At 42.1% G+C, this 23,926-nt stretch overlaps 1 protein-coding gene across 1 annotated transcript in view; it reads right to left on the bottom strand.

Annotated features, from left to right (window-relative positions):
- Positions 1-601: 601 nt before the first annotated feature.
- Positions 602-23,926, bottom strand: part of MCUB (mitochondrial calcium uniporter dominant negative subunit beta) — a 408,993-nt gene continuing 385,668 nt past the window's right edge. Inside the window, exon 8 of the mRNA XM_069241124.1 lies at positions 602-845. Coding sequence (XP_069097225.1) covers positions 768-845 — 78 coding nt within the window. The 3' untranslated portion in view covers positions 602-767. The remainder of the gene's footprint in view (positions 846-23,926) is intronic.

The raw sequence follows: 23,926 nt of genomic DNA on the forward strand, positions 1-23,926 counted from the left end.
AAAAGGCCTGGCAGCGAAGGGGTTAAAGAACTTGTATTTTTTTACTATTATTTTGCAGTGAAATGTGTCCTCGCATTCAAAATGAATGCAAGGGTGTATTTTGCACTACATTATAGCACCAACTGCAGATTTTGCGTTTTGAGTATTTTTCAAACCCTTTGCACAATTATATGAAAGTAAGTAGCATAAACTTCACACTCTCCTAGTAAGAACGTCTGATCTTTTGCCACAAAAAGATTATCTGAAGTGTGAAGTCGAGGTCAGAAAACAATTAGAATACTCCCTCAATGTGATGAATAATATGCAATCATGTCTGGGATAATAGAAGAGACATCATGTGAACCACTGAAACTCATGTTTGGTTTGCAACCAGTCTAATACTGTTTTCAAGGAGGGTTTTCATCTGTAGGTTAATCTTACCCATACAAAGCAGTGTGCAACATCCCTAATATGCAATATATTTGAATTTGCATTTGCCATATTCTCAACCGAAGTGCTGCCGGACAATATGCTTTGTACCAGAGCAGTTTCTTATTAAAGATCAGGACACACTGTGACACCATTAAGACAAACACTTTCCCAAAATAACGAACAACAGCACTTTTAGCAAGTTTTTTTTGGTTCTTTATTAAAACAATGCTCAGAATAATTTCCTTAACACTTGAACAAATGTATGCAGTTTCCGTCTGCTTACACAAACTATTTTGAACTTTAAAGCAAAGAAGTGCACCTTTAAAAACAAGGATAAAAGAATAGATATGTTTCCTTCAATGGTCCGCACCTAATTGCTGAATGGGGAGCTTCAGTTGAAGTGGATCACGAAGGCGTCGGAGGTTGGCCTCTGTCTGTGGAAAAAACACAAAAAGAATATGATAAATTCAACCAATTCTCATAATATCTGCAGTAAACCCAATACAGAGTTTAGCTTCTGCAGGTTTAATTTGTGCAACTTGATGGTCTGTGTTAATCCGACTGTTCAAGGGCTTGCCTGGATTAATAGTTACATTTCACATAACGCTGTAAATGCGAATGCCACAATGCTCAATGGCTAGCAACAGTCAGAATGAACAGGAAAATATTTTAAAATGAACGGGACTTATTTAAATTTCCGAAAAAAAGTTGTGATCTGCAGTGAAAACCTGAAAATTAAGACCTGCAGTGATTGAGGTGAGAACATACTTTAAGATCTCATAGTTTAATGCCAAAGGGAACATAATTCGTTGTACTGCACTCAGTGCATTGACTTGAGCATTCCTGTATTTTTGTTAGTTTATCTTTATGGGCCAAGATGCATTAACACTAAGCACCAGGTTTGTGTCACAAAAGTGGCGCAAATTAGCACAATGTATGGGATCGGGATTTACTTTCCAGCAAAAAAGCACCCCTGAAGTAACACCTGGTGGTATAGACACTATTTAACATCAAAGAGACATACCATGGGTGGTGAATGGACATACCTAAACGACCACCAATTGTTTCTGAAGTATACCACTAGCTACTAGATTTGGTAGACAGGAATGTGGGTAGAGATCAACCTCCTTGTGGAAGGGATAATGTTGGAGAAACATTTTCTTTTCTCCAAACTTCTAACTTTCTACAGCACACATACAGACTTGGAAAAGTATTAAACTATGTCTTCCAGTTCAAACCGGATGCCAGACATCACGCACACACCCTTGCACTAAACTGCAAGGGTGTGTGAGTGGTGCAAGGCAGACAAAAGTGGAACAGCACAGGGGGATAAACAGCTCCTTATCTTAGTAGTTATGGCACTGTTCCGCTCTCCCCCTCTGACGCAACACAGCGCAGCAACTCTGCTGTAAGACATTGCATCAAATCTTAGTAAATCTGCCCCTTGGTTCCCTAATGTGTACTTGTGGGCCTTAGCATGCACATGCACCACCTAAATTTAGTCACGGGAATGAGTGGTAGTGCGGAAATTCTTGAAAATTAGGGGAGGGAAGACAGCCCCAGTGGATGACTGTGTAATGCTGTAGGACCACACGGATGCACACAACTCATCTCTGTCTACAGTTTAGATGAGCTGCCAATATCTTACATTTGTTTCTCTCTCAGCCTCAACTGCAATAACATACTTTGTATTTTTAAATGCATGTTCACCCAGAAAGGTATCTTGTTGCCGAATAACAGATGTTTAGTGTCAGTGATGCTGCCCTGCCTTTATTCATTCCTGCTTCCTTACTCATGCTACTAGCTGTTTTCCCAGCACTTTACACCTTTGACTCTTTACTGCAGGCAGGGAAGGAAATTCCATAGGCACACAAAGGGAATTTGAAGGCAGTTTTCAAAATTTGTAATTCCTGCAGTAAAAAAACAGATTTAGATTGACCATGTATATTTCATACTATTACACAGTGCTTCGACCTGTTTCTTAGAATTACACTATCTACACACCACTTCTTGTTTAACATATAATCCCTATCCCTTTTCAGATCTCAGCTTGCGCTGTCTCTTCGAGACATGATACATATACTTTGTAGGCTTACAGCTCGCCCATTGCTTTTTATTTGTTTATTCGAGTGTCCTTTAAAAAGTCTACCTTCCAAGTCGTTAATCTTTTATATTTCTCCCTTCTTTTCGTGAGTTGTCCCCATCCAGAGAGCACTGCCCTATTACTTGTGGTCTTACGTTTGTCCCGTTTTAGAAACTGCTTTACAAACGTCTTTTTTCTTTGGCTAAGAGCAGCTGACACAAGCGCTCTTTGTTTTCACTCGCTCTGAGCCTTTCTATAAACAGGGCTGTAACTCTTGTTTTTATCTTGTCGCATTTGCTGTTCATTCATAGACCAAGATCAAATGTCAGACGCTGTTTCCCCGAGGACGCTTGTTTCCTTTTCTTTATCTGACTTTACATCCATCTGCCCCAGTGTAATTAAAGCGTGCGATGCCAGGGGTTTCATTGCATTTAGGATAATCCCAGTCCATTGTCTAAAGCCTTATCCTTAGTTAACCCATCCCCATTTAATCCCTGGTTCACAATTAGAAGCCACTTTAAAGCAATCCAGTGTTAGGCACGCGTGTCTCTTAATGAAAATATCTCACTGTCGACAAAGCTTTTCTGTAAATAGGGCAGTAATTCTTGTTCTTATCTCGTCACATTTGCTGTTTATTAAAATAAAAAAGAATATGGCAAGCGAGGGATCGAGGCCCCTGCCACTTTTTCGGCTACAGTTATCGCAGCTGAGAGTGAGCTCTTTTGTCAGTGAGGGGGATGTTTTTGAGATGGAGTTTCATACTCAAGAGTGAGCTCTTTTGTCGGTGCGAGATTGCGTCTCACATTTGCATGCAGAGGGTGTCTTTTTTTGTCATGGGGAGGCTCCCGGTGTTGAGACCTTTTGCTGCGACCCACTGTTTGTGCACCCTGAGGCTGCTCGACATGCACAGCTATATACTTCACTGTGCTGCCAGGCTTCACTTCACTTACAACACCCGCATCTTCCTCTGCATGAAGAGGTGTGCCAGCCCTCCGAGTAACAGTTTCTGGGGATCACATGCAACTGACAGAATATTCTGACAAGCCTTTCTGCGGTTAACCAACCAGAGCCACACGCATCACATCACAGGCAGGCAGCTCTATCAGTACCACAGTGCAGAAACTGCATGTTTTGCAGCACATGCGTGATTCAGCTAATATTTTACTTTTATATGTGCACCGGGTACATTTGCAGGTGTAAGCGTTAAAAAACATGCAGAGCAGGGCTGCTCCTATCCTAGTCATGTGTGTAGATTATGTCATGCATTGGTGATCGAAAAAAAGTGTGGCATTAGCTCAGCCTTGCATTAGTACTGCATCAAACAGAGGTAAGCGAACATGTCTCCGGTCTGTACACTGAAAATGTAGTACAGATTTTTGGCTTCTCCTTGAATAGACCATCATATCGTCAGAGGTAAAGAAAATGCAAGACATATGTTTTGTATAGTATGAGTAGCCCGGTGTTAGTGATTTAGCCATTCATTAGGATTCGTTAGTTTTCATGCCATGTGCTGAATTTTGCACTGTGATTCTCATGCAAAGTTATTGTTCTGTTCCCTATGTGTGGTGTAGTTTAAAGTTGTGTGCTTTGAGTTGTATGGGACATTACATTGATTGTGGCTAACAAGGGAATTATTGGTTGGTGAAACCCTGCATTATTAAACATAAGTTCTATCTTACCACACTTACATGTTTATCACAAGTGAATCAGTAACGAGTGGTTACAAAGATTATTTTTAAAGATATTTATTTCACTAATATTGTTTAAAAGCTAAATTGTCACCCCCTAAAAAAGAATATGTTTGTGTGTGTGATGTATTTATGTAGCATTGCCATACATTTAGGCCAAAGAGCAGTGGGCACTTCCTTAGCCTAAACCAGGAGTAATGACAGAAACGGGGCCAAAAATACAGACGGTGGCAAAACATAGAAGCACAGCAAAGCAACAAACTCAGTGGAGCCGGGAACAGTGATGTGTTAGTGCGAGCAACCTACAAGTACTTGTTTTAAGTTGTAAGCAGCCTTTATGGTGTTTGTTTAATAGATGAGGTTCCTACCAAACAGCGTCTTCCAAAATGAAGGCTGCTGCGTTCTGTTGCATTTTTTTCTGAAGAGGATTTCTGCTTCTAGTGGATGGTGCAGAAAGCATTACTTTTCACTCGTTTTGCTAACAACAACGTATGAAGACCGTTGCTCTCTTAACTGTCAAGATAAAACAATGTTCTACTTTAGATACAGACAGAAATTAAGCTGCTTGGAATGCTATGAGAGCTAAGTGTAGTAAAAAGAGCCGTGATATTTCATTGTACAACCTCAAGTTTTTGGCCGCCCTGTACTGAAAAAAGAAATGCCCGTAAAGTGAAAAAATACTGCACTTATTTCCACCTGTTTACTACAGTTGCCTAATTGTTTTTTTACGTGAATTGTTTTTGAATCAGTTGGTGTTAATTGTCTGTCGAGGAATTTTGACAAAATAAATTAAATATGGCAACTACAGAATTTTCTGACTCGATAATATTTACATTTTCTGTTTGCCAATGTTTGTGGCTACCCCCATTTATGAAATAACTATAAGTTGTTTGATGCTGGACATAATTATATATTTTCAATATGCCAATGCTCATCCTAATTAAATTATGACATTTCAGGAAACCTAACCATGCCAGCTGTTACTACATAGTCAACATTTCACATTATTGTTCAGAGGTTCTTAACGTGTTTAGTTACGGTAATATGGCGTTCACATTTCTTTTTAATATTTGGTTGCTGAGTATGTAAAATAATGTTGCAGTTTGGGGTTGCAAGCATTGCTCGCTTGTTAAACATAGCACAAAAAGGTATTTTCAGCGAACTGTAGGTGCATGGCCATAATCTATTCTCAGTATGTACAGATATTTAAAATAAGAGAAAACATTCATTTTTAATCATTCGAATGCCTTGAAAGTCTGAAAGCATTACATATCGTTTTAATTGTGCATTACACCCCCCTGGCATCCTTTTTTTTTTTAAGGTCCAGACAGGTTTTATATAGAAGAAAGTCACTTCTGTATCATACAAAAATTTACTTACACACTTAAATTGTGTGCTCTTGGCTAAACTACATAAACACTGACAAAGTCAATAGCTCTAGCATCACCGAGACCTATTGGCTTTGCCAGTGCTTGTTTATATACATTTGTATTTCTTATGCTAACAATAGCTTTGTATCTTAAAGTTAGGGTATCCCCATGAAGTCTTTGTCCATAATTTCTACATGTAATAATTACTGTTCGGTAACTGTGCTTTATCATCTCCAAATACATCATTAAAGCCTTATACTATCCTTTGTCATTAATAGTATGAGATATTTCACGATTGTTTTATTTTAAGTCATGATAAATCTAGGATGTTCCACAACTTAAGATAACAGTGGCTTGAGACTGACAGTGGTTGGGTGATGTATCAAATCCAATGCTGCTGCAACACTTTTTTTTAGAGTGTGGGGTGCTGCCATCAGTTCTCCGTCACCGACATCACAGAGTTTGTGAAAAATTAAACTATAGCACTACATAAGTGTAGCAAATGAGCCATGTTCATTCAGCAGCAGTGTGGTAGGGGTTGTGGAGTACATTAGGTCAGTGGTTCCCAACTCGTGGTCCAGTGAAGGTGGGGTCTGCAAAGCCTCCTCAGGGGGTCCGCTACTGCTTAGAAACTTACATAATATTAACAGATTAATAAAGTGTATATAAATAAAGTGGCTAAATGTAGAAATGAAAATTTCAAAACGTACTGTAGATGTCAAGGAATTTGAAATTGGAGGCTAAAATTGAAATTAGTATTTTCAGATTGATTCGTGGGAGCAGTGCAGGTGCATCAAACAAAACACAGTTTTTTGGACGATGTGTGGCTTCAATTAAATTTAGAAAACCACCAACCTTCTGATCAAAATTAAAAGGTTTATTTTTTTAATTTATATTTGTTTCCAAATTAAATAAAATTCACTGAAAAAAACAAAGGTTACAGGGACGTTATAGTTAGGCTTACATTTTAAATGTACGAAACCATAGAAGTTCACCAGTTATAGTTATCCCCAATAACTATAACTCGTGCCCTAAGGTAGCTATAACTCACACCCCTGCCAGGCACAGTTTTTCAGTCAAAAATGTTACTTCAAATATTACACTGGTATTATCAATTATGTTATAAAAGATGTCCTGAGTGCCGTAATAAGTGTGGTAATTAGCACTGCATGCTGAAGGCGCGAGCTACAGTTACTTGCGATAACTCTAACTATCACTGGTGAATTTCTATGGTTTCGTACGTTTAAAATTTGAGCCTAACTATAACATTCCAGTAACATTTGTTTTGTTTCTTTAACTAAATGTCTATGTTTTTCTGGAATGGCATAGGTAGCAAAAAATTTAGGCCCAGATCTCTGTACTGGAGGTGAATGTTTGCATTTCGTCCATCACTTGTTCTTTTTGCATTTGTTGCCCTAACTGGGAAGGGTATGCCCAGACGTGAGTCCCTTGCTCCCTATGCCACTGGAGTCGAGCTAGTCTGGCTGATGAAGGGTGATACCCTGAAACCAGTGCTTTAAATGGAAAAAAAGAAGTGCAGGTACTCTGTACCCGAGTACCTGCTTGTTTCCGAGAAGTGCCGGTACTCTCCAATTAAAAGTATTACATTTTTCGTGAGATATGCCGGTACTCTCCCTCTCAAAATAAAAAAGTGCCGGTACTCAGTACCGGAGAGTACCGGCCCATTTAAAGCACTGCCTGAAACCGGTCCCAGGATGCTTGTTTCCAGTCCAGGGAGGACCTGGCTTGGCAGTTCGGGCTGGGCTGTTCCCATGGGGAACAGGGTCAAGGCAGATTTGCATATGGCTGGGTCAAAACTGGAATTGCATGGGTAGCAAAAAAACGATGGATTTATGGCCAGATCTCTGTACTGGGGTGAATGTGTGACATTGTTCAGCATTCCGTCCATCACTTTTTGCATATGCAGTGTTACTACTAAACATATATAACACACACAAAATAACTTGTGGAAATTTGGTTTCTGTGTGTATTTATCTGTTAAGTAAAGTGTATTCAATTATTTTGATCTTTGTATCCCTCACAAGTCAGAAAACAACAGTGTTCCTTATTTGCTCTTCGCTTGCTGTTAAGATATTCTGAAATACTTGAAAAGTTAATTTGAAACTATTTCAATGTTGTTGTGTGTATGCACATTTAACAAACTGCAGACTTCTCCTTTCACACTATTTACCACAGGAGAGTTGTCACTTGGTGTCAAAATTCACTCACTTGGTACTAAAAGAAAGGTAAACACTAATCTTCATGTTAAAAGAAAGGATTAAGGGGAAATTTGCAAGACATTGGCTGTTGTTTGACCTCTGTATTTGAATGCACAGCAAAGGCTACAAGATAAAACCAAAATTTAAAGAACTCTTTAGTTATCATCCTACTACTGAACTCCAGTAGGATAATTCTGGGGTGCTGCAGCATCTTCAACACCCCTAGTTTCAGCGCTCCTGATTAATCTAATCTCCATTCTGGACGAAAAGTGTTGTAAACGCAGCAGAGAAAACACATTGGCCATATTGTCATATAGTTAGCAGTACTCTGAAGCATCGATTCCTGGGGAGAAAAGCCACAACATATATTATCTTCTTGTAACTGACTATCCACAACTCCTAGGTGGAGTTGGTAGGTGAAACAGTTTCCGTAGTACCAAATGCTGCTCTAGGGTATAGCATTGGAGACCTGTGGAGTTGGAATCTCTCAGGTGCCCGATATACCTTTTTGTGTTTAACTCTAGATACATATTGATGTGTGGCCCCTGCTCCATCAACTCTAAAGAGTGGCTTCCAATGAATGCAGTTCCATCTAAAAAAATAGCAGGCACAAGCGGAGTTCTTTTCTGCATCACCTTACACAAGACAATATAAGCACAAAACATGAACATTCCTGCATTAAATTTATTTTTGCAGATGTTTTTACACAGACAACATGGGTATCTGGGGAGCATCACAAGATGAGGTGCAAAAATGTCACTGGTGCATAGCGGTACCCATATCTACTTTTTTAGTGCTACACACGTATCAAAGTTCATAGTGTTTAAGGCCAGGAAGCAAATGCCCTCATGGTAGGTCAAGGTGGACAAGGCAGTCTACCCCATTCATGTAGGACATTTAGTGGAAGGGAAAAGAGGCACTAGTGCAAATAATACTGCAGGAATGAATGTGGTGGTTGTAGTAACAGACCATAGTATTTTTAGTAGTGGGCACTGCAAACTTTGCCCAAAGTGCAGACGTTAAATAATTTACAACAGTTCAGTTTGCTGCTCACAGAGTTGGAGGAGAAGATGGGATGAAGGACCCTTAACTGGCAGTGGCATTTCTGAAAGACCAACTTCATCTGTTGGTAATCCTGTGTTAAGGGATGGACAGAACCACATTTCTGAGATTCCTAAGGCATTAATATGTAACCTGTGTAACCTAGTTTTCTAGAAAGGAGAGTACTGTGGATCACACAAATGTAAATGATTGAGGATTTGTAACGTGAACGCAACGGGCCTAGAGTACACTCTGGATTTTCCCAATAACAGGCAATCCAGTGTAGTGGGAACCATCACTCTCAATTCTGTGTATCTTAAATCTAAAGTTGCAAAGACAGATGTAGTCAACCCGCCCCCCCCCCCCATGTGCCTCCAATGAACCTGCTCTCTGCCATTTCCACGTATAAACATCCGATTTAAGTGTCATCTCTGATTTAGAAGCCACAGGCTTCAAGTTATCAAGTTTCCCAAGGTATGGGTTACAGCATGTCACTCTTCTTAGGGGAGGAGTGAGCTCTAATGGCAAGAGCAGAAAAAACAAAGATGTCTCCACAGTGGTGGTTCTACCAGCCTAGGTATCCAACTTGGAGTCAATCATAATATTGCCACTCTAGTTGATTCTATAGCATGTGTGCACATATTGAAGCCAAAGTAAAAGATTCAGAGGAAATGCTAAGTATAGCAGCACCAGTACAGTGTCATCACGAAAAAGTGGCCCAGGTATATGTAATAACTCAACATATGTGTCTCATAAATATTTAGGTTAAGCTAACTACATTTTAACTTTGTTTATTGTTTCTTTAAATACTTGACTAATGACCTAGTTTTCTGTCCACCATGCAGACCCCATGATGGCTTCTTTCTGCATGTGTGTGATGCAAAATATTGCTTGGTATGTCCTGAGAATGGCTGCACTATGGAGTTCCCTTGCAGGGGCAAGTCTTTATCACCCTCAAAGAGTACCCACACTGAACACCTATACTACCTCCAAGTTATAAATGGTAGAATAAAACAAATCTCTGGTACAGCTGATCAGGCAGCTCAACGATCCCATGGATGGCAGAACAAGAAATATCCTCTCCTAAGTAAATTTAACTCGTAAGTGGTCAGCCAAGTATGAAAACAAAAAAAATCAGAGTAAATAAGAGGCTCAAAACTAGTTAAACAGCTTCCTCTTGCATTGCCTCATGTATATCCATAAATCTTGCTGGCAGTATTTTTAAGGTTCTCCTGTTGAGAGGGATAAAGATTGAGACCCTAAATAATTAAGTGAATCCCTTACTGAACAAGCCATGCCCTGTGCACCGATAGTACCAAGCAAGTCTCTCCTTCATCTCTGGCACAGTATACTTTCTACACTTCACATTCTGTAAAATTAGAATGCTGAATAGTTCACACACAGTGAGGAGGAGTCCACTACGAAATGATTGGATTTTGAGAAGTCCTTGAGCCCCCTGAAAGTCAGTATAAGTATCAAAGTCTTGCAGCAATACCAGCAGAATGTATGATTTGGGCTCCATGTGGTTGCCCATCAAACCTCCATACAGTGTTGTTTACAAATGTACTGTTACAACCATACCTCTTTTCTAGAGTCTATACTCAATTCAAGACGCAAGTAATCTGGGGACTCCTTGCTTGGATTTCCCTTGCCATGTAGTTCACATGCCCTAAAAAAACCATGTCAACATGTTTTAAGAATGACTTAATTGCTCCTATCAACGGGACTACTGAGTGTACGCTTAACAGCAAGAGAAAAGAAAATTGTGATATTTATTAGGCGAATAAAAATTCAGAAATTGCCTTGTGTAGTGAGAATCACCTTATCAAGATGAAAAAAACACATATGGATCTCTCTAAAACTGTGGACCCAACTCAGAAAGTAGTCTTTGGCATCAAACTAATATTTATATAAGAAAATGGCTGTCTTTATGCTTGTCCAATATGGGCAAATAGATACCTAGCACTTACAAAGGCATTTACTGATTTATAATTGCACATCATGGCTATATATAATTTTGGTGTAATAAGCCTCAAACAAGTGGTTGGAAGTTAGCAGAAAATTATGGGATTTAAATTGAGAATTTGTGAACATCCACACAACCTGTGAATTTGTTTGCAGTAGCAACCTCCTCTCAGACCCACTGATGCATTAGAAATGGAAAGTGATTTGCTTTGGTTAAGGACAATCGTATCTCCCCTCCCACAGTGGGAAAGGACACAGAACACACTTAAAATTCATTGGGGTTTAAGTGGAAGGGTTTGTCCACAGGAAAAAAGTTTTCTGTCTTTCACTGATGTGGAACAATACTGAATGTACAATCCTGTATTGGGGAAATAGCAATATTAAAACATTTCCCATGACATTCACATTTGGTTAGGATACCTGAATCATAGATTGCAATATTACAGTATTATATTAACCTTCATCATTTCTCATTGGGACTTACATTTGGTTTGGGCGTCAGTCATGCAAAAACATTTAAACCTGAGTTATCTTCTATTTTTAGGGACTCTTTTATAAACATCTTGCAAGAGAGACAGAGGTTCTTCAAATGTACGGTTCCTTTTTTATCCCAAGGTGCTTTTTGATTTTAAATAAAGCAAAAGCTTTTCTTTAGGTCTGGAGTTTGAAAGCACAGCTGTCAAACTGGCCTGTTGTTTACAATATACATAGTGTAGTCTTTGGGTCTGCTCCTTTCAACCACTGACTTTTTCTGACCACCCTCTACCAGCCATTGGCTTGAGAGTTTTCCAATGATATCTTGGCTCAAACTATAATATGAGAAAATGCATGCATGATTTATGTGGGGTTTAAATGCAATGTTTTGTTATGCTAAAAATGAACTGTGATTTCCCGGTCAGACCGGAAGACTAGCTAGGGGGGGTTAAATGCAATGTTTTGGTGGTATGGTACAAATGAATTGTTATTTCCCGGATAGACCGGAAGACTAGCTAGTGCGCCAGGCAGCAGTGCATTACCCAGGGGGCAGCCCCTGGAAGAGACATTCATTTGGGAATGCCTACCAGGTATCCCAGTTAGATCCGGAGGGTCAGAGTAGAAGTAGTGAGGTGGACCGAGTAACAAGTGTGTAGTCTGACATGGTAAGAGACGGTCACTTTACCGGTGCCAGCAGACCTTGCTCTGAATGAGTCAGACGCCCGGTTCACCAAATTTCCAGATTTAACAACATCTGTAAGGCATCTTTGAGGGAAAGCGACCAAGGCTGAGATATCAGTGGGGAGTCTGACGTTTAGGTAAAGGGACAACCTGATGGTTGGTGTCAGTTGACTTTGCCCTGAGCACAGTCAGACCCTTGGTTTCAAACCTAAAAAGCGCAACAGTAACAAGTGGATGTATTTTCTGAGTAATGAGTAAGAAAGAGGACAAAAATAGCACAGTGTTTTACAATCATAAGGGTCAGGTTAAAGAGAAATGGCAGGTGTCCCCACCAGCTGTCACGCAGTCAGATATAAGTGAGGAGGAGAGGGTGCGAGATCTCTGCCATATTTTTGACATCCCAATAGACACCCTTCAAGTGTCCCGTAAGTGGGGAATAATAAGTGTAGATAAAAACACAGGGGGGCAGAATAAACAATCCCAAAGTAAGTGAAGGTTGATAACAAATCCCTTTGAGTGAGGTTGATGATTCTCTGTGGCAGGAAACAGATACCATTGAGTTAAAATTAGTATTTAAATGGGCTCACTGGCAACCCCCATGCCCATGCAACACCCCGCGTTTTGAAATAATAACATAATCACCCCTTGTATTAGAGGCTCTTCTTGATGCATTTCTCACAGATATTTGTAATTTCACAATCTTAAACAAAAAATGGCCCAACACATCCCCAAGCACCACAAGTAGTTATCTACATACATGACAACGTTATAACATGCATTGCGTCAGGTACTAATCCACTCAGACCCCCCCATAAATTCACCCGCTTCAGACATCACCAGAGAAGAGGTGTTACACAGATTGGCGATAAGTATGGCTGACATGCACCAATTCAGTCTCACAACAATATATGTAAAGTCAGGTAATACTGAGTAGGACTTTCCCTTCACATCACTGCTATAGGTCAGTAACAGGGGTAAAGGTAAATACACACTAAGAAGAGAGACAAAAGCTGACAAGAGATACACAGCGTAGCGGTCAGACTGCAAGAGGTATGCATAGGAAACACCCGTCCTGTGGGGACCATGGATTCCCCTCTGGATCATATGATAAAAACGTTCCCTTCAGATAAGAAAAGAATACTAAAATATTGTAAGCAGTGGCACTGAGGATCATGCTCAACCATGGCCAAAGGAAGGGACATTTGATGACAACACAGCTGAACACACATTGACTTACATTTGTTCAACGTATAAGAAAATGAAAAGACAGAAGAGGGAAGCTATTCTGTCACTATGGTGGGTATTCTGTCATGAAAAAACAAAGGTAAAATCAACCGTGCCCAAAGAGGTAGTGGCACAAACACAAACAGAATCCCCGGGACATTCACTAGGGGAGCCCCCAGCTTATGGTCTTTACCCTATTCTGCCAGCTGCAGGGTACCAAGATCCAGTTCGGGTTGAGCCTAAGAAGGAAAGGTTAGAGGCGCAGGGAGCTAAGGCAACCCCTGCTCCCATCCCATCTGCTCCTCGAGCCGACCCTGAACAGAGCGGGAGAGACAGGCTAATAAGTGAGTTCCCACATACGGTGAGACAGGCAGAGCGATCTAGGAGCCTTGCCCCCCCTCCGGGGACAATGGACTACAGGGCATGTCATTCTTAGGCTTGGAGACATCTGCAGACACACTGAGAGAGGCAGCAGAGGAATGGATAGAAGAGGAAGAAGGATGGGAGGGTGATGTAGAGACGCTAGAATATTAGGAGCCCCAAGATGGCTCACAGGTCGTAACAGGGGCAAAAGATGATGAGGATTGGGACAATGGATTTAATAGGAGTGCACATGAACAAGGGGTTAACAGAAGGTTATACAATTTTCGCCCACGCCCTACACGAGAATTAGTAATGACAGCAAGAGGTGCCACAGATACAAAAAGACGGTCAATCCTAAAAACAAGGTCAGAATTGACACCTATAGAGATAATAGAGCAAGAGGAGGGTAGCTATTATTGTCACCCTTTCTCAGATGAATTTGAGAGGTGGACTAAAAGAGAAGGAAGGAAGCCATGGCCCGACAAGGGTCTTTTCAACCCTTTGATTTAGCGACTGCAGAAGATTGCATACAGCAAGGACAGGGTGACCAAGACTGGAACTACCCCTACATGCAAGAATGCCTTGCAGTTTGGGAGAAGTATCCCGTAGACAAACAAACTAAAGTGACACGCAGTACTGGACCAGATCCAAGGTTAAGTCTCAGGTCGGGAAGCCCTCAACCAATAACTCAGTTGCCCCTTATTTTTAAGGGAGGGCAAGTGCCAACGTACGTGCCATGGCCTCAGATGGACAAAGAGAATTTAAAAAGAGCACTACCCCTGCTGTCTGAAGGCGCAGGAAAGTGGACAGGATGCTTTGAAAAACACACTGCCGGGGTCAACCTTTCCTTAGGTGATGTGCTCAGCTCATTAGTGGGAGACGAAGTAAACACAATTTTTGTTAGGGCAGGGTTCCCTCAAGTGACATTGATAAATACACAGTTTGAAGGGACATCTTTTAACAATGTCGGCCAACATGCTTGGGATGCACTTCGACAGACGTATCCAGATAGACCAGACATTGGAGCCCTTATGGCAGAAAGTATAAAGCCAACTGAGGATATTGCAGAGTTCATTACTAGAACGAAAGAACGATGGGTGCAGGAGGTAGGAAGTAACTGGGAAAACACAGGAGGAAATGCAATTTTGTTTTATAATGTATTAAAGCGAGGCCTTTCCACTGATATACAAGCAAGCTTAGATGGAGTGGCTAAACCATGGCCTGAAGTACAGGCCCACATGATACATTATTTTAAGCAAAAACAAGAAAAAGACAAGGAAAGGACAGAACAGGCAGAAAGGGCCGCAGCGAAGTTGGTGCAACAAAAACGTAAGAAGCCGGGTACAGAAGGGGCACTTGTGACTGCACCACCAATGACTGTCACAACGCCAGTACAGGTACAGGCACCAGGAGGACAACCAGTAAGTGATGCGAGTAAGGAACAGGGAAGTTTTACAGGAGAGCAAGGGTCAACACAAGGGAAAAGACAAGGAAGCTATATGGCAGGACAACAATGTTATTATTGTGGTAAGATGGGCCATTTTGCAGGAGAATGCAGAGCCAGGAAAAAATGATGAGAGAGTACAAGGTTGGAATACCCCGCAGGGGCAGGTGAGGCCTCACCAGATGCAATGGGCACCCCAGCAGAAAGCAATGCAGGGCCCCTAAGCCAAGTGGATTGCACCCCAATGGCCAATGTCGCAGGGCGGGCCCCAAGGTATCAACAACACTACGGGAGGGCAAGCACAGGTTCAGGTGGGAGGAGTAACGGTGCAAGGAGGCAACCCCTTCTATGCATCACCCCAAATATTCGGGAGAACACCAACTCAAAATGATACCCAATGACAGAGCCCGCAGATGGCCACTGTGTGTCCAGTCCTATCGGTAACCTGCAGGTCAGATGAGGAACCCACTGTAGCCATAGAAGGTCGCCTCTACAGGTTTTTAATCAACACTGGGGCCACCAAATTGTGTATAAAGGAAGGAACACTATCACTTTCTTATAACTCAATGGACACACAAGGGTTTTCTGGGGCTGTGAGGAGGGTTCCATTCACCAAATCAGTAAGCATGATTGCAGGAGATAAACAAATTGAAGGACAACTACTGTATTCCCCAGAGTCACCAGCCAATCTTCTTGGGAGAGATCTAATGAGCAAATTGAACATGACCATCTTCCTGGAGGATGGGTCAATGGTATGTTACACACCAGGTGTCACACCGAGCAGGATCTTGTCCCCCCGTAGCTCATGAGGAGCTGGGACAGCAGGTCAGAGCGGTTCCTCTAGATACAGAGGCTTTTTTGCTCGGTATATATGCCTTGATAGCGCACACACCAGGAACTGCTGTTTAGACCTTACAAGCCTGTGTGTCCCATAAAAGAAACTAAAATGATATTGGAAATATCCGCCCTTGAAATAAGATCAACATATGCCATGCTAATAGCAACTGACCGGAGACAGGAGATGTGGGCATCAATAATATTCACAGATCCTGGAGTTAAATTAAGAGAGATATCAGACGAAGAAATATTTGATGATTGCCCACTAATTGAGACAGTCGTGTTTGAGATGGACATTGCCATTAGAGTACAGTTACAATACAGAACAGTGTCCAGACATGCACAAGACAGAACAATAACAGAGAGAGATTTGGCAAAAATCGCAGAGGTGTTGGGGACAAAGGGTCCATATGATGTGGGACTGATCAAAGAGGCTGAGCCTGTGAAAATGACATTGAAACCTGGAGCAATTCTGCCCATGATACGCCAGTACCCCTTGTCCAAGGAGGCAGAAGAGGACAGCCTCCCTACATTACAAGCATTACTTGAGCAGGGAGTAATATATGAGAGGTGGACACCGTGCAAAACCCCGATTTTTCTGATAAGCAACGGTGGGTACTTGGAGAATGATTCAGGATTTACACTCCCTAAACAATGTAGTGGTACCAGAATTTCCAGTGGTACCCGATCCATCAGTCATACTAACAAACATTCCTAAAGAAGCCACTTATTTCTCAGTGGTCGATCTGCGTTTTTCAGCATTCCACTGCATTCTGACAGCCAATATTTGACTGGATTCAAATTTGGACAGACTCAATACTGCTATCAGCGTCTTCCACGAGGCTACTGTGAGTCCCCGAGCATTTTCAACAGAACAGTGAAGCAGGATTTAGCAAATATAAAATGCAAGAGTACTCTGTTACAATACGTGGATGATATCATGGTTTGTAGTGCTTCTGAAGACATGTAGAGATGACACCATTGGTCTCCAATGCATGCTTGCAGAAAAAGGTTACAAAGTGGACAAAAATAAATTGCAATACGTGCAGGCAGAGGTCCACTATTTGGGACAGATAATATCTAAAGATGGGAGGAGGGTGACACCGGACAGAGTAGAGAGCATCAGGAACAAGTCTAAGACCACAACCACAAAACAAATGCAGACGTTTTTAGGACTCTGCAATTATGTGAGGCAGTGGGTATTCGATTATGCCACTCTGACCGCACCACTTCTAACTGCTTTAAAGGAGTCCCACACAAATGCAAACAAAATCAACTGGACTGACGAAAGGGAGACAGCCTTCCTAGAGCTAAAGAGAGCAATTACGAATGCCCCGTGTTAGGTACACCTGATTATAATAAAACATTCTACCTCTTCTGTCATTGTAATGGAACGACGATGACAGCAGTACTAACTCAAAAGACATCTATGGGACACAAACCAATTGCCTACTATAGTGGGCTGCTAGATCCCGTCATGAAAGGGTGTTATCCATGTGAGCAAGCACTGGCTATAGCAGCTTTTGCAGTTCACCGTAGTGATGGGATCACCTTTAACACTGTATGTAGAGCATGCAGTATTCGCTATCTTGCAAAAGAGCAAGAGCACCCTTACAACTCAAAGGGTATCTGAATATGAAGTAATACTTTCAATATCATCTTTGCAAGTGGTACGGTGTCACACAGTTAATCCAGCAACGTTCTTTGCAAACCCAGTTTCTGACGATGAGTCAAGTACATGACTGCCACTTACACCCCAGAAGAAGAGAGCAAGGTTGGAGAAGACCCCATTCCTGGGAGCACATTGCTCTTTGTCGATGGGTCCTCTTTCATAGATCAGGAGACTGGGATTAGGCACTCAGGAGCAGCCATTGTAAAAGCTGAACAGCAGGGATCCTCTGACACCTTACAGATAGTGAGTCAAATACCACTTCCATCCCATTTCTCAGCACAAGCTGCAGAATTAGTGGCCATTATTGAAGCGCTGCAACACGCCAAAGGACTAGAGGTTACCATTTATTCGGATTCAGTATATGTCACCACCACCGTGCATTCTACCATTCACCGGTGGGGAAGGAGGGGATTTCTTAAATCTGATGGGTCCCCTGTAATGCATAAAGATTTATTGGCGCAATTGATAAAGGCTTTAACTCTACCATCCAAGGTAGCAGTTATAAAATGTGCAGCACACACCAATCAGCAAGACCTTGTCTCCAGGGTAAATGCCTTGGCAGACTGGGCAGCAAAAGAAGCAGATAAAACATCTCCAAATTATAGTAAATAGGATGAACACACATTAGGGATGATGACAAGCAGACAACAGAATGCTACTGAATTGCTGCCCCCATATACAGAGACAGCACGATTACATTCACGCAAATTGCAAGAACAAGCACTACCTCATGAAAGGGAGCTGTGGAAGCAGCAAGGGTGTATACAGTCATCAACAGATTTTATCTACAGACAAGAAAGCACAGGTAAACCAGTAATGCCACAAGCCCTGTTGTATACAGACCTAGAGCAACTACACCTCCCTGCACACATTGCCAAGGAATATCTTCTTGCTACGCTACAGACAGATTGGTTCCTTCCACAATTATCTGAAATGATTACTATGTACATTGCAGAATGTACAGTATGCTAACAATACAGCCCTTGACTCACACTAAAAGTAATTACCTCAACAATACCACGTCCGACAAGCCCATTTCAAATTTTACATTTAGACTTTGTTGACATGATTACAGACACCTTATTGTGGTGGTCTGCCCCTTTTCAAGGTGGATCGAGTCAGGACCATGTGTACATAATGATGATAAAGCAGCAGCCAATTTTCTGATAAGAGAGGTGATACCTAGGTGGGGAATCGCAGAAGTGATCCGCTCAGATAACGACACACACTTTGTTAATGCAATGTTTCAGCACATCTGCACCTTTCTAGGAATAAAACATAAATTATCATCTGTTTATCATCCCCAGAGTAATGGTATAGTGGAACGCCTTAACGGCCTGTTAAAAAACAAAATTCGTAAATTATGCACCACACTGCAGAAAAAACTGGCTATATTACCTTCCACTAGCTTTATATGCCCTCAGGAACCAACCAGGAAGTGATCATCACTTGACCCCTCACCAGATAGTGACAGGACGTCCTATGCCAACTCCATTAACGATAGCTTGAGAGAAGATAGATGCTCAAAAGACAGCTGAGGTTTCAGGACAGGAGATGAGTAGTTATTTATCTCAGTTATTGAAGTCTGTCAAGTTCTTCTCTAAACAGGTGTTAAGACAGGAGAAGTGCACCACCGCAGCCCAGCAGACCAGTCCAATTTCCGTGGGCCAGCAAGTGTACATCCACAATTTTGTACGACGATGGAGAGACACCAAGTTTGAGGGCCCCTACTTAGTTACCCAGAGCACCCCCACAGTAGTGAAGGTGGAGGGAAGGAAGCCATGGATACATCTGTCAGACGTTCGATTGGCCCCTGCTTCATGTCACACATCACCATCTTCACAGGAACATTTAGAGGAGGGCAAAGAAAAAGACGAAGGACAACGTCCTTTCTAAAGAGGCCAGCGGAGCTCCTATTCGATACTGCTGGTTGACAGTTATGTATTTCAATTTTGTTTTTCTCTTCATGTCTTGTTATGCTAGCAATTACATTTCAATGGTATTTTAGCCCATGCATGGCAATATGTCAGTATACTAAGCGCTTGCAGAGAGAAGTATTTAAGTATGAAAATGTATCCCATAATATTCATGTTAGTTTGCTAGACAACATATGGTATCAGCATATGACACAGATAGGCATGCAGACTACTAACAGGCGGAAATCCTGGTTTCCGCCTGTCAGCCTAGCAGGAAACTTGTAATGGGTCCGGTAGGGAGGTAGCTACTGTGGCGGTAAGCTCCCCGTCGGAATGTTCGGTGGACAGGCCTTCCTGTCCCTCGAACTCCTAATCAGGCCCATAGTATGCAGCCCGCATTCCTCTATCAGTCAAGCAACGCATCATGATTGACAAAACAGGCATTCTAGCCTCGATGCAGGGAAAGGTAGTTTAGCACCAACATACATCCTTCTGCTTGGTAGCGCTGGACCTTTCATCTTACAATCTGATCAGTTACAGATACCTACAATGGAGATCATGTAGCTCTTTTGTGAGATCAAGAGCTGCTTTACAATGCATAAGAGAAAGGCAGACCAGGTGTTTGAACCCACCAGTTCCTCTTTCATTGCAAACACAAACCCATTGTGAGTTTCAAAGGAGTACACAGAATGACTGTAACCACCTGCAAGATGCCTGGGGGAAGCGGGTGTCCCTGGGACCCATCTCCTCCCCCACACAAGGGGTGTCCTTGGGTGGCATGCTGATGATACATCACCTCTTTGTGGGGCACAATGTGCCTTCAGAAGGCCTCTTCCCCCTACGCTCATTATCAGAAACAGGGCACCGGTGCAATGGCAAAGTGTTCCCACATTGTCCATGCCCCCATGCAAATGAGGGCATACCTCCTTGTGATTGTACTGGCACACATTTAGCATTGGTGTGATCCATATTAAAGAAGGAATGACATTAGCCCCCTTCTGCAATATAAACGTGCCCTGGAGAGCAAAAAGCAGGTACATATACCCCTGATGTCCTGCCCTTAGGACATTTTTATATGTAAGAGGAAAATGTTTCATATTTGTGTTTTTGTGGGTGGCATCTGTGGGTAAGTGGAATTTTATGGGTGGTATCTGTGGGTGGGTGGTATTTCATGTCACCACGTATGCTGTCCCTTATTTACTACATATGATAAGGTGTGTATTTCAGTTGCTAAGAGAGAGTCTGGAGTCAGGCTTTTTTTTTGCTGAGGGTTCACCTGTAAGCTTGCTACCTAGTACTGAGTGTATATGAATGACAATACCTGTTAACTATGGCATTATATTGTATGACTACTTCACAGATTTCATTGTTAAAGAACTGTGTGTTGGACTTGTTTCTAAACATTTGAAGAAAAAGTGTTTTCCTTTTGGACAGCCAGTCCTGCCTTACATTATATATTAAGACATAATCTGTGCACATGTATGCACTGGATTTTAATTTTCTGTCCTAGAAGTCGTTTTTCCAGTTGGCACTTTGCAAAGTATACTTACTAAAATTCAAGAGGCCTATTCGCATAAACCAGTCGTACATATGCAGTTATAATAACAATAGTACAAACCTATGCAGATTTACTACTTGTTGTTATCCATCAACATTGTAGTACTATGCTTTAAAAGGCGTGGCAATTGCAGATTTCTTGGCAGGCTACAGCTAAGAGGCCTTTAAGGAGTAAAATAATACTCAAGCATGGTCGAGTGATGAGCAGCTGGGTGGTTCGGTTTATAGAGTGCTTTGTGTGCATGCACAGCCTTTCTTTTGGAAAGCTCGCAATTCCGATGGTACAATGTCAAGTTACGCTTGTCCAAGGGTGTGAGTTTTGAATGAGCAAAAAGGGTGTGGATGCTGTTTGGAATTTATGCTGCAGGGCCTGCCCGGGTACCTAAGAATCATGGAAAGATTTACTAACTTAAAGGACATTCTTTATGACACAGTGGGTGTACAGATCTAGGGGTGGATGTATCAACTCGATGACCAATAAAACCCAGGGCAAAGTTTCAGGATAACCACAATGTATAATGCAAATTGACACATAGTGATTTATAGTGGGCATTATTAGCATATTTGTTTGTCAATCTGAAAACCCAAGGTGTGACCTACAGAGGCCTAATCCTGCATCCCTGCGTGGCCTCAGAGCATCAAAAGCAAACTTGCAACACCTTTAGCAAGGTGAATGTACTGTTATGACAGGGTGGTGCACTGTCACTGTACCACAAGTCTTGCAAGCCGTACTCCCAAGTGACAACAGTGACTGTGATACTGTGACACATACTGAAAACACCTCTGACTGCATGCAACCACTCTACCCACCTAGGTGAGTTATAGATATAACACCACAGGACTTGAGCTGAACCCATGATAGTGCACTTTGCTACTGAAGGGTGGTAATAAAATTATGTTACCATTGCAGAACCAATCTTGGAGGGACCAATTGTGAAAGTCTTGGACATCTTGGTGCTGATGACTAGAGTTGCAAAATCCATAAATGGTGAGTTGTCTTAAACCTTGCTATTATCTTTATTCCCATTAGTTTGCTACATAGCAGTGAGGCTTTGTGGAGTCAAGTTAATGTGCTTGATGCATTAGTAACAAATCGTATATATACATTAAATAGATAGACATGTACATTAAACATAACACAAAGCATATAAAAATCATAAGCCCATAGTATTAGGACATAAAAAAGAATGGCTGGGCACTGGACGGTGTAAGGCTAGAGGAAGATCTTACGGTGTGTACGATCAAGGATCTGTTAAATTCTGTAAAGTCCAGCTCACCACTGGACCCTGCACCTTTACATAACACCTCATCAACGGTCCGATGTCATCGCCCCAGTACTGACAGAATTACTCAATCCCTCGCTTTTTTAAGGGCTTGTCCCTCAGTTATGTAAACATGCTATTGTCAAGCCTCTCTTAAAGAAACCTCACCTAGACCCATCAAACCCGAGTAATTTTAGGCCAATATGTCTGTTACCTGGAGTCTCCAAACTTCTGGAGAAATATGTCAATAAGTATCTCTCTAGCTTTCTTGAATCGAACGCGCTGCTACATTCCACCCAGATGGGTTTTCACCCTTTCAGTACAGAAACTGCCTTATTGGCAGTGGTTGAGAAGCTTAAAAACATTCTAGATCAAAGATATTCAGCAGCCATTATCTGGTTGGACCTCAGTGCGGCCTTCGACCCTGTAGACCATCCTACTCTCCAGCAGAGGATCTCTAAAGTTGGTGTCAAGGGCAGAACCCTTGACTGGCTCTCCTCCTTTCTACAGAACGGCTCCTCCCAGGTCCAGGATCAGTCTTTTAATTCAACCAGCCTCCGGGCTCTTCCCTGAGCCCCACCTTATTGAACATTTATCTACTTCCTCTGGATGAGATAGTCCAAGTCCATGGGCTATCAATGGTGTCTTACACCAAACACACTCAGTTAGTTATGTCAATTTCTCCCGAGGTAAACTTCAGCCATTTATCTTTGACCTTTTGTGTTCAGGATGTTGCCAGCTGGATGTCAGACTGTAAGTTGAAACTTAATTAGTACAAAAACTGAGGTTATGTTGCTAGGCAACAATCTTAGCTATCCGATCAGGATCCCTTCCTCACATTATTTTAGTAACCTGCTGTTAGAAATGGGGTCTCTAGTAGGCAATGGTTTTCACCCTGTCCAAGTAGGGACCCTCACTCTAGTCAGGTTAAGGGAGCCACACAGCTAAGATAACCCCTGCTCTTCCCCTTGGTAGCTTGGCACGAGCAGTCAGGCTTATCTCATAGGCAATGTGTAAATTATTTGCGCACACACACACACAGTGAAAACACTACAAAAGGACTACACACCAGTTTAGACAAATAGGCAATATTTATCTGAATAAAACAAGACCAAAAAACAAAAATCCAACATACACAAGCAAAGATACAAAATTTTAAAGGTTAAATCTCAATAAAAGTGCTTAGAAACATAAAAACTCCAACTGGGGCTATCACAACATCATTGACTGACTCATTCCCAACATTCCAGTGCTACTCGCAATAGAGTGCAGGCCTGTCACGGAGTTGCACAGATCCCAGGACAGTACCTCTGGTAAACGATGAAACAAAGACGTTACACAGAGTCGGGAAGGTGAGGCGTCGCTTGAGCCAGTGTGGGGTTAGTTCCTTACCGCTACCGGGGAGGTGAAACATTGTTTCCTGACTGTGAGGAAGGGGAGGTGAGGTGTTGGTTCCTTACGGTTGCAAGGGAGGCATCGACTTTGTGGTGTTGCGATCACACCACGGGGCCACAGGTGCTGCAGTGGAGTCGGGTGTCCCAGAAGTCAGGGACACAGCACTCAGGACTCAAGCTGTGGCAGGACTATGGAGACGCTGGTGCACTGTCAGGCCTGCGGCGTCAGTTGTGGTTGTTGCATTCAGTGGGTACAACAGCTCCTGGTGCAGGCAGCATCATGGAGTCAGACAGTGGTGCCAATTCCGAAGTCGCTCTGGAGTCG

This window comes from Pleurodeles waltl, chromosome 1_2 (assembly GCF_031143425.1).
Source record: "Pleurodeles waltl isolate 20211129_DDA chromosome 1_2, aPleWal1.hap1.20221129, whole genome shotgun sequence".
Taxonomy (NCBI): domain Eukaryota; kingdom Metazoa; phylum Chordata; class Amphibia; order Caudata; family Salamandridae; genus Pleurodeles; species Pleurodeles waltl.